The sequence below is a fragment of the Pocillopora verrucosa genome, chromosome 9, assembly GCF_036669915.1.
Source record: "Pocillopora verrucosa isolate sample1 chromosome 9, ASM3666991v2, whole genome shotgun sequence".
In the NCBI taxonomy this organism is placed as follows: Eukaryota; Metazoa; Cnidaria; class Anthozoa; order Scleractinia; family Pocilloporidae; genus Pocillopora; species Pocillopora verrucosa.
In genome coordinates this window covers 17,064,847-17,076,683 of record NC_089320.1, presented here as the reverse complement: position 1 = coordinate 17,076,683, position 11,837 = coordinate 17,064,847, and the positions used below count along the sequence as shown (strand labels likewise).

The window sequence follows — 11,837 nt, the reverse complement described above, 5'->3', positions numbered from 1 at the left end:
TATTGGTATTTCAGTTGGCAAAGAGGACAACATGGAAGCTGATGAAAACCTGGCTGCTGCTGACAACGGTTCCCCAGGTGAGGAAAAAAGTGAGGCCTTGTTAGATTTTTTTTATGATTATAACGATATGATACTACAACTCGAACCGAGATTTGTAATCGATGATGAGCAAACTGAGTAATCTTGATATTTCGACAGTCTAACAGCCCTGTTATCAATCGCACTGTCACAAGTTTAGAGTATATTGTACCTGTGAGTGATGGAATGGCTTTTTATCTATCACGATATAAAAAAAGTGTATGCAAGAAAATTATAGAAGACACCATATGTGACCAAACTCAAAAGTGTGAAGTTTTTCCCCTGTCTTTTCTTTAAAAGAAAAAAATTAAGGCTACTGAGTCTAAAAGATGCTGTACCGTTTTAAATAAAATATTTGCAGATCATATTTTTCTGCAAAAGACTGGTGGGCGTTCTTAAACCAATGTTTTCGGCACCAAGACGAAGGCGAAACGCGTTAAAACCTAAGAGAACATTTGTTTTCGCTCTAATTTTTATGCATCCTCTTTCTCTCATTCCAAGCAATATCGTCACCAAAGGCAGTGTTTTTAACCATTTCACCAAATTAAGGCCCAAAAAAATTTGACCAACTTATCGGTCCTCACTCATCACCTGAGAGCCTCAAATCTGTCGTCACCATTCCAGAAAATCTTCCACTATCCAACTCAGAGCTAGAAATCCGTGCTCAGTAAGGGCTTCCATTTAGTTTCCATTTTTAAAACCACCGACGAATTTTTAGTTAAGCAAGACGTCGAAAAATTCCTTCACGCGTTTAATTTCGTAAAGCCTTTTCCATGACAAAGAGAGTGATTCTGACAGATTAGAAATCGGTACGGTTGGCCATTGGGATACAAAAACAGATATTCCATTTCATCATGGGTCACTAAAATGGAAAATTTGGTTCAGTTGTGACACGCGCAAAAGACATCTTACATATCTTCGCTATAATTTCAGCGAACAAAACTTCAGATGATAAAGATGTGGACCTAGACAACGACCCCTTAGTAGGTAAGTGAGAAGACTAACGTGTTCCACAAGACGTAAGGTAGGACAATCTGTAGTCATCCACTGTCCCTCTTACACTCGGAACAATTCAACCGTAGCTAGTAGAGCGCTTTATGACTGAGTGTCGTAAAACCGAAACTAAATCAGCAAGTCACGAGAAGGAATTACTACAAGGAGCCGATGAGAAATTTAAGTGGAAACAAGGAAACTGCGCATACCTGACGCCCAGGAAAACAATAGCGACAGAGCCGCAATTCAACTTGTTATATTTTTATGGAGGGTAAGTTTCTAAAGAAACTGTGATGCTGCATCGGTGGAGGAATATAACAAGATAACATTTGGCTTTATCAACTGAGTTCATAATGTAAATTTGCCATCGTAAAAAAGTTTCAAAGCTGACGTTTCGAGCGTTAGCCCAGTTCGTCAGAGAGAATGACAAAGGGCAAACGCTCTAAAAGTCAGCTTTGAAACTCTTTACAGTGGCCAATTTACATTATCAACTCAGTTGATAACACTAAATTACCTAGTTCTAGTGTGAAATCTGACTGACTGTGTTAGAGGCGCGAGTTTATGAGCAATCCAAGGTTATTCTCTACATTCAGTTAGAAATTTCTCTTTCGGAACGTTGCTGAAGAGGAACCAAGAGTTTGAACTGATTTGGTGCAAATTGTCCATCTCCCGTCTAATAGAACGAAGTGAAGTGATAATCTTTTTCCGGGAGTAACTCTGATTACCATTCTACTGCGCGAGAAAACATAGTCGCACTAGCCTTTCTTAAAAAAAAAGATCTATTGAAAAAGTGATGCACGTGTCTTGAAATACTCATGTGATGGAACGCTATGAACAGCATCGTGCTAGAATGGCAAAAGAGGGCAAGGTAACGAATCCTGCAATCTGATTGGTTCTTTACCCGGTCAGTATTTTCCTAACTCTTCCCACGGGCAACGGTAACGCTTTCGTGAGTCGCCGAGTACAACATCCCTACTTTCGTTGCCATTTTTTATAAATATATCTCGTTTTTCCAGCTGAGCAGCCTGAGTATTTGAAGCAAAGACTTCGGTCACTATCTCAAGCTGATAAATAACTTATTAATCCTCTCTTTTCTCTCTCTCAAATCACTTTGGTTGACAGAAAAATATCGGTTTGAGAATTAATTTGTATAAGCAATAGTGTCATTACATTGGTTGACAAGCGGCCTAAAAACCGCCTGCAATTAATTTTAATCGTTCACAAAAAGTACCCAGAAAGTTAAAACGTGAGGTATTTGGTTACAGTTGAACTAATCGAGGAAACTTTCATTCATTTAATATCTGAATTTTCTCAAACAATTTGTTCGTAGTGAAAGGGTGAGCGAATTTTTAATTTCAATTCTACAACAAATATACGCTCTCGGTGAGTCTTTCCAAGTCCGTTACATTTGGACATTTGTACCGTAAATTGGACAACAGAAACTGAAGGAATTCAATGAGAAAAGGCTGCATTAAATCCCCTTGTGTCTCGTTGGAGTGTATCATTCGAATTCTGTTTTTATGGAGCAAAGACCAGATTTACACACGCCATTGCAGTAAACAAACTAGCAAACTCTCTCAACTTTAAAATAAAAAAAAATTGAATTTACTTAAAATTACTTCCCGCCGTTTACCTAATGAACAGAGGTAAATCTTCGTACATGAATTAATTGTCGATGAGAGTGAATAATACTTTCCGGAAGATCATAGAGAAAATATCGGGACCCAAGAGATCCATTAAGATAACTGATCACTTTACGTGTACCTCCGTCAATGTCATTTATTGCATAACTTTCACTTTTTGCAATAAGTTATATATTGGTGAAAGAGGAAGACGACTAGGTGAACGATTCCGAGAATACGTTCGCGACGTAGAAAGAAATGACAAGGACGCATCCAAACCAGTCGCTAGACACTTAAATCTCCCTAATCATTCTAAACAACACATGGCAGTTTGTGGCCTTTCCCTACATCTCGGCAGTTCGGAATGCTGCAAAACATTAGAACAAAAATTTTCTTCCAAATCGGCACCCTTAATCCCCACGGTATAAATGAGCGCTTTTCACTTAACTAATTTATTCTTGTTTTCTCGTCACCATATTCCCACCAATAGCGTAGCTCCATTTTCTGAAAATAAACCCACGCACAACCAACAATTCCTCCAGTCGTTCTGACTAACGCTCGAAACATCAGCCTTTTAACTCTTTACGGTGGCCAATTTACTTTTTCAACTCAGTTTTTAACACTAAATTACCTGCTATACTCTCCCACCGACGTAGCACCACAGTTACTATAGAAACTTACCCCCCTTATTCTAATATATTCGGGTTTCTTGTTGTAATTGATTCATTGTTGTTGTCTCTTCTATTTGCTTTTCTTGATCCGCTTCCAATCAAGAACAACTGCCCATCCATAAAAAAGATCTTGCTTAAAATGTTCTCGAAATCATAAAAATCCATATTCTTCCTAAAGGATATAAGACGTGAATACTGAGTAAGTGGGCTTATATATTTTTGGATATGATCATTGCTATGCTGGGTATGCGGGGTATTGTAAGTAATTGGTCATAACGAGTAATATTCCGGTGTTTCCTGTATTTTTAGTGAGAGCAAAGGATTGTTTTCAGCAAGGTAACAAAGAATACAGACAAGGAGATTTTCATAGAGCGCTACGACTGTACACTGAAGGACTTCAACTAAATTGCAAAGATTATCGGCTGACAGCCAGACTCTACAATAACAGGGCAGCAGCTCATTTCCGTTTAAGTATGGAATTTCAACGTTCAATTATTTATAGTTTACTTAAAAGTTCATCTTCAAAAAGAGTCATGTGGTCCCATTTTACGCTAATTTTTCTGATCCTTTATCTATCACTCCGAATGACTTAAAGGACTTCCAGTAATATAACGGCTACTTAAGATAAAGACTCCAAATCTTGTGACCTCTATTGAACCGAAATCCCCGAGAAGAGCTTTATATCAGTCACGACCCTCTTTAATTTCACGTCGTGCGTTCAAGTTCAAGTTTTAGGTCCTAATGGTAAAAAAGGGGAAAATTAATAAACTAATCCCGTTATCACCTGCACTTCCCATATGTATTCTCCCCGCCAAACCCTCCTTCTCCCCCCCAACCGCGTTATCGAAGGTTATATGAGGGAGCCCAAGTCTTTTTAAGGTGAAAGAAAACCTCGAATTAGTTGTAAAGAGTCCTGTTGAAAGCGAATCTGTTACTCTTTTTGCAATTCTATTGAACGCAAATGACCGGTTAGCTCTAACTCTCTCTTTCAGAAAATTTTGAAAACAGCCTAGATGATGCCACAGTTGCTGTACAATTGGAGCCAACTTTCACCAAAGCCTTGGAGAAAGGTGAGTTTAATTTTAGTCGCCATTAATTAGTGATAGCTCCCTGGCTACATACGTTGAAGTAGATGTTTCTAGCTCAAATCTACGCGGTCACGCACCATAAATCTACATTTGTGAATTGAAAATACTAATATTTTGGCACTTAGATGTTACTCACTAATCGTTATTTTATAGGAGCTGAAGCTTGTGTGCAGCTTAAGTTGTATGATGAAGCAAAGATCTGGTGTCATAAAGGATTGGCCGTATCCTTTGAAAAATACATTTGCATATAAGACGTAAAAAAACTCAAGTAATTTCCACTTTAAGCTTAACTTAAGAAATCTGGTGTAAACTTAAGACGTGCAATGATTTTCAAATTTTCCCTAATCCACTCGTTTTCCTTCAGAGCTCGTTCCATATTTCTAAATTTATGTCATTTGCATTTAACTGGTGGTTCCTTATTTACTCTTAAGTTGAAAAGACTTAGAAACTTCTTGTCGTTCATAATTGCCTTTTTTCCTGTGTCCCACCGAAATATTACGTAATCCTTAGTTATTCAACGTTGTAGATTACATTTTTTATTTTATACTCAGTGGTCTTTGGAACGCTTTTGTCATTCATGGCTGCTCTTTTACGAACGCTTTTTTTTTTTTGGAGTGAATCGATACGTTTCTCTTCGTTAAAATTAATGTAAATGAGCATAGAGTAACAGGTAAGCGACCGATATTTTAGGCAAGGCGAACAATTAGAAATGAAAAAAGGGGGTAAGTTTCCAAAGAAACTGTGGTGCTGCGTCGGTGGGAGAGTATAGCAGGTAATTTAGTGTTAACAACTGAGTTGGAAACGTAAATTGGCCACCGTAAAGAGTTAAAAGGCTGAACAATTAAAAAATCTGACAAGTGTGCGACTTAATCGAATTACTGTGTGAACTGCAAAGCAAAGTTATCAAGATTGACAAGTTTGTAAGAAAGGTGCTTTCGTCGAGTTCTCAAAAGCCGAAAAGGCACTCTGCAGGTAGAAGTCTTGCAGTGTCTAATAGACTTTCTCCTAAAAACTGGATGAAACACCCTCCCTTGGCATTCCACCTTTCCTCTCAGCAGTGTCATTTGACTTAACGCATTGAAGATGGACGATAATAGCGAAAGGTTGCGTCATCTATTAAACAAGTGTGGTAGTGAGACAATCGCATCCGGAGAGATAAAGCCACAGCAAGTAAAGGTAAATCTGACAACCATTACCTGAATTTCTTTTTTTAAATAGAACTTATTAGGCAACCAGAAACTCTAAAGAGGTTAAAACGTGCATCTCGAGTTCACAGGTCTTGGTCGAGGGGCCAGTAACGAAAATCACGAAATTATATTGCTTAATCGTTACTACCGCAAGGGCCAATATTTTCCAGTACTCACTCAAATAAAAACACCAGACGGGGTTAGAAAAAATACCTATCGCTGGCCTTTTTTAAAGACCTCGTTCGAACCTAAAACTTAGGGTCTAAATAAGTGCGTAATAAACTTAGCGACACATTTCCAAACCTTAAGGGAAACTCAAACCAGGAAAGGAGATGAACTTTATTCGTTTGTCTCATAATAGAGTCATTTTGGATGTTGATCGTGACATTTCGACTGCAATACTGCTAGTCTTTATTAAGCAGTGAGGTCGCTTGTTTACGTGTCGCTATTTGTAGCGCGTTGGTTCGCTACTATTGGTGCATTTCGATCCTCATTATTATTCCGGTTGTTAGATGGTGTTCCCTCATAGGTCCTCATTAATCGGTTAATGTTGTTTGATCGTGAGTATCCAAGCTTCGGGAATTTCGATTCCACTATCTCCATTGATGTTGTTGAGATGAAGTCTTTTATGGATAGCGGCTATGACCCCACGTGTGTACCAGTAAGGGGGCTCACACACCAATCTCAGTCAGTGAAGCGTAGTATTGTTAAGTGTCTATACGACGATCAAACACCACAACAGCCGATCAATGAGGACCTATGAGGGAACACCATCTAACAACCGGAATACTAATTAGGATCGAAATGCACCAATAGCAGCCGACTTTATGTGCTACAAATGGCTTAAGGGGGTACGTTGGCCACTGTAAAGAGTTAAGGCTGACGTTTAGAGCGTCAGAGCGATGAAGACTAGCAGCATTGCAATGGAATCGTCGCCATCAACATCCAAAGTGACTCAGTCTATCGTGGGACAAAGGAATAAAGTTCATCTCCTATCTTATACCACGATGAACAAAAAAATTTATTTTATTACATCAAACCAGGAAGTAGAAATTGCCAAAGAAGTGGGAGACAAGGCTGGAGAAGGAGCGACTTATGGCAACCTTGGCAATGCTTATCTTGGTCTAGGACAGTTCAAAACAGCCATCGACTACCATAAACGTCATCTAGAAATTGCCAAAGAAGTGGGAGACAGGGCTGGAGAAGGAACGAGTTATGGCAACCTTGGAAATGCTTATCTTGGTCTAGGGCAGTTCAAAACAGCCATGAAGTATTATGAACGTCTTTTAGAAATTGCCAAAGAAGTGGGAGACAAGGCTGGAGAAGGAGCGAGTTATGGCAGCCTTGGCATTGCTTATCGTGGTCTAGGGCAGTTCAAAACAGCCATGAAGTATAATGAACGTGCTTTAGAAATTGCCAAAGAAGTGGGAGACAAGGCTGGAGAAGGAGCGAGTTATGGCAGCCTTGGAAATGCTTATCTTGGTCTAGGACAGTTCAAAACAGCCATCGACCACCATAAACGTCATCTAGAAATTGCCAAAGAAGTGGGAGACAAGGCTGGAGAAGGAGCGAGTTATGGCAACCTTGGCAATGCTTATCTTGGTCTAGGGCAGTTCAAAACAGCCATGAAGTATAATGAACGTGCTTTAGAAATTGCCAAAGAAGTGGGAGACAAGGCTGGAGAAGGAGGGAGTTATGGCAGCCTTGGCATTGCTTATTGTGGTCTAGGACAGTTCAAAACAGCCATCGAGTACCATAAACGTCATCAAGAAATTGCCAAAGAAGTGGGAGACAAGGCTGGAGAAGGAGCGACTTATGGCAGCCTTGGAAATGCTTATCTTGGTCTAGGGCAGTTCAAAACAGCCATGAAGTATTATGAACGTCTTTTAGAAATTACCAAAGAAGTGGGAGACAGGGCTGGAGAAGGAAAGAGTTATGGCAGCCTTGGCAATGCTTATCTTGGTCTAGGACAGTTCAAAACAGCCGTTGAGTACTATAAACGTGTTCTAGAAATTTCCAAAGAAGTGGGAGACAGGGCTGGAGAAGGAAAGAGTTATGGCAGCCTTGGCAGAGCTTATCTTGGTCTAGGACAGTTCAAAACAGCCGTTGAGTACTATAAACGTGTTCTAGAAATTTCCAAAGAAGTGGGAGACAGGGCTGGAGAAGGAAAGAGTTATGGCAGCCTTGGCAATGCTTATCTTGGTCTAGGACAGTTCAAAACAGCCGTTGAGTACTATAAACGTGTTCTAGAAATTTCCAAAGAAGTGGGAGACAGGGCTGGAGAAGGAAAAAGTTATGGTAGCCTTGGCAATGCTTATCATGGTCTAGGACAGTTCAAAACAGCCATCGAGTACCATAAACAAGATCTAAAATTTGCCAAAGAAGTGGGAGACAAGGCTGGAGAAGGAGGGAGTTATGGCAGCCTTGGCAATGCTTATCTTAGTCTAGGACAGTTCAAAACAGCCATCGAGTACCATAAACGTCATCTAGAAATTGCCAAAGAAGTGGGAGACAGGGCTGGAGAAGGAAAGAGTTATGGCAACCTTGGAAATGCTTATCTTAGTCTAGGGCAGTTCAAAACAGCCGTCGAGTACCATAAACGTCGTCTAGAAGTTGCAAAAGAAGTGGGAGACAGGGCTGGAGAAGGAAAGAGTTATGGCAACCTTGGCAATGCTTATCTTAGACTAGGACAGTTCAAAACAGCCATCGAGTACCATAAACGTCATCTAGAAATTGCCAAAGAAGTGGGAGACAAGGCTGGAGAAGGAGCGAGTTATGGCAACCTTGGCTGTGCTTATCTTAGTCTAGGACAGTTCAAAACAGCCATCGAGTACCATAAACGTCATCTAGAAATTGCCAAAGAAGTGGGAGACAGGGCTGGAGAAGGACATAGTTATGGCAGCCATGGCAATACTTATCTTGGTCTAGGACAGTTCAAAACAGCCGTCGAGTACTTTAAACGTGTTCTAGAAATTGCCAAAGAAGTGGGAGACAGGGCTGGAGAAGGAAAGAGTTATGGCAGCCTTGGAAATGCTTATCTTAGTCTAGGACAGTTCAAAACAGCCATCGAGTACCATAAACGTCATCTAGAAATTGCCAAAGAAGTGGGAGACAGGGCTGGAGAAGGAAAGAGTTATGGCAGCCTTGGCAATGCTTATCTTAGTCTAGGACAGTTCAAAACAGCCATTGAGTACCATAAACGTCATCTAGAAATTGCCAAAGAAGTGGGAGACAGGGCTGGAGAAGGACATAGTTATGGCAGCCATGGCAATACTTATCTTGGTCTAGGACAGTTCAAAACAGCCGTCGAGTACTTTAAACGTGTTCTAGAAATTGCCAAAGAAGTGGGAGACAGGGCTGGAGAAGGAAAGAGTTATGGCAGCCTTGGCAATGCTTATCTTAGTCTAGGACAGTTCAAAACAGCCATTGAGTACCATAAACGTCATCTAGAAATTGCCAAAGAAGTGGGAGACAGGGCTGGAGAAGGACATAGTTATGGCAGCCATGGCAATACTTATCTTGGTCTAAGGCAGTTCAAAACAGCCATCGAGTACCATAAACGTCATCTAGAAATTGCCAAAGAAGTGGGAGACAGGGCTGGAGAAGGAAAGAGTTATGGCAGCCTTGGCGATGCTTATCTTAGTCTAGGACAGTTCAAAACAGCCATTGAGTACCATAAACAATATGTAGAAATTGCCAAAGAAGTGGGAGACAAGAATGGGATTGCCCAGGCTCTTTGTAGTCTTGCTACAAATTTTGAAAGGCAGGAATGTCTCCAAAGCGCCCTCGACTATTATGTTTCTAGTAGAAAGATTTTTAATAACATTCGGGCTAGTTTTCTGTTGAACCATAACTGGAAGATATCGTATCGAAATGTTCACAAAACAGCATACAATGGTGTTTGGCGCGTACTTTTACTGAAGGGTGAACATGTCAAAGCTCTTCTTGCTGCCGAGGAGGGACGTGCACAAACTCTAGGAGATATCGTGGATTTAAAGTACAACTTTCGACAAACCCTCCCGCGGTGGAACTCTAGAAAATGCTCTGATTGTCTTTCATTAAGAAACGTTTCATCAGATGCAGTTTTTCTAGCAATTACTGGACCTTACATTGCTTTGTGGGTTATTCGGAACGGGGAAGTCGTTCAATCGAGAAAAAAGCATGTGAACAACTTTCTTTACCAACGTGAATTAGAAGTTTACATTACCTCTTTGAATAAGGCTGCTTCCTTGCAAGTTAGTGCAAGGGCTGCTGTTGAATGGGAAAAAAGTTCAACTCAAGTGGGCCGAGATGAAAAAGCAACGAGCGATGGTTCTCCGCGAAACGCGACGACAAATGCCCTGCGGAAGCTTTATGATATCATAGTTGCTCCTATCGCAGATCTGATTGATGGAAATGAGCTTGTATTTGTTCCCGAAGGTCCACTTTGCTTGGTGCCCTATGCAGCATTGGTGGATTCGAATTCAAGGTATCTGTGCGAATCTTTCAGGATTCGAGTAATTCCATCCCTAACCATTTTAAAATTAATCTCAGACTGCCCGACAGAATTGCACAATAAAACCGGTGCACTGCTCGTGGGTGATCCATGTTACAAGCAAGTCCTTTATCAGGGTAATTTGTTGAATCAGCTGCCGGGTGCAAGGAAAGAGGTGAAGATGATTGGAGGAATCCTCGGTATTGCTCCTCTCGTTGGAGGGGAGGCGACAAAGGAAGAGGTATTAGGACAAATTTCCTCAGTTGCGTTGGTTCACATTGCAGCGCATGGTAAAAAAGAAACAGGAGAGATTCTCTTGGCACCAAACACGAGTAGGACAACCTGTCAAGCTGAAGAGGAAGACTATCTACTGACAATGAGAGACGTGTTACGAGCCGGGCTGCGAGCGAAACTGGTTGTGCTAAGTTGCTGTTACAGCGCTTGCGGTGAGGTTATGGCCGAAGGTGTGGTTGGCATTGCGCGAGCGTTCTTAGGTGCCGGTGCTCGATCGGTTCTGGTATCCCTGTGGGCCATTGATGACGATGGTACTCAGGAGTTCATGAAACATTTCTACGGAGCACTGGAAGAAGGCAAGGGTACCAGTGAAGCTGTCAATCAAGCCATGAAGTGCATGAGAAAGTCTGAAATGTTCAGTAAAGGGAATTACTGGGCGCCATTTGTACTCATTGGGGACGACGTGAAACTGGAATTAACAGAAATTTAAAAGGTATCCATAATAAGTGCGCCTTTAATTTTGCTCAATCAACGAAGAGTGAGATGTTAATTATCGCCTCTTTGTTCCTTATGGAACTTTTTCATGAATATTTAGTTGTGTTTCCAATAACCCTTTATGTCTTCATGTCTTTTATCTTCATTACGTTCCTGCAGCCGAGGTAGAGGGTGCACAAGGATAACACAAAACAGAGAAATAAGTTTCTCGTGGAGTTATTGCACTGCCTGTTGTTGATGCCGAGACTCGCAGTTTTTCTTTTGTAATAAAGCAGGGCACTTAAATCTATTTCTCGATGAATTCAAGAAAAATATTTAATTTGCGGCTCTTATACTTTTCTTGTAGGTCATCACTGATGGATCTGTATGCAGGCAAGAGTAGAGCCCAGGCGTTTGGTACTGACTAATGCCAATCAAAACCAACAGAGGCACGCGATACAAATTTAATGTCACGCGGCGTTGAATTGAACCGGTTGAATCGTGAAATAACTAGCATTGAGGCTATAATCAAATAAGTGATTTGTTACCATATCATCACCATAACTTTTAAGTACAATTTGAAACTCTTTTTGACTTCTTTTAAATTCCGCTTTGTGGATTTAAACTGATAAGTCAGATGGTTTACTTTTAAAAAGAGATTTTTTGCGGAGATTGAGTAGTGTCGCAGCCATGTTTAAGACAAGTTATGCTGAGAAAACCTTTTAATTAATTTCACATGGTCTTCGTAAGGATTAAACAGCGATGTTTTCTAAATCATAAGTTTAATACGAAAGTTTAACCTTTGGTGTTTTGGCATATCTTACCTTTGAATTTCTAACTTGTTGTAGGTTGTACATATGACTGCTTTTTTTATATGCATTTGGGCATGCATTTGATACATTTTGACCCATTGGATTGATAGCTTAATTATTTAATCTTAAAGCCTTTGCCAGCTTGGAGGTAATGTACTATCCATAAAAACTAGAGCAGGCATAAATCATGAACTGTGGAATTGG

General features: G+C 40.5%; 1 protein-coding gene across 1 annotated transcript; it reads left to right on the top strand.

The window, feature by feature from the left end:
* Positions 1-27: 27 nt before the first annotated feature.
* LOC136283382 (tetratricopeptide repeat protein 28-like) lies at positions 28-11,758 on the top strand. Its single transcript, XM_066172178.1, has 9 exons — positions 28-77; positions 1,012-1,065; positions 3,674-3,835; positions 4,357-4,434; positions 4,606-4,673; positions 5,536-5,628; positions 6,683-9,051; positions 9,403-10,840; positions 11,189-11,758. The coding sequence occupies exons 1-8, from the start codon at positions 32-34 to the stop codon at positions 10,835-10,837; spliced, it is 4,305 nt and encodes a 1,434-aa protein (XP_066028275.1). The 5' UTR covers positions 28-31; the 3' UTR covers positions 10,838-10,840; positions 11,189-11,758.
* The last annotated feature ends 79 nt before the right edge of the window (positions 11,759-11,837 follow it).

Coding starts and splice junctions, on each gene's coding strand:
- LOC136283382 (XM_066172178.1), top strand. CDS start 32: ATGGAAGCTGATGAAAACCTGGCTGCTGCTGACAACGGTTCCCCAG. Junction 4,674..5,535: donor GGTGTCATAAAGGATTGGCC/GTATCCTTTGAA, acceptor AACGCATTGAAG/ATGGACGATAATAGCGAAAG. Junction 9,052..9,402: donor GCTTATCTTAGTCTAGGACA/GTTCAAAACAGC, acceptor AAATTTTGAAAG/GCAGGAATGTCTCCAAAGCG.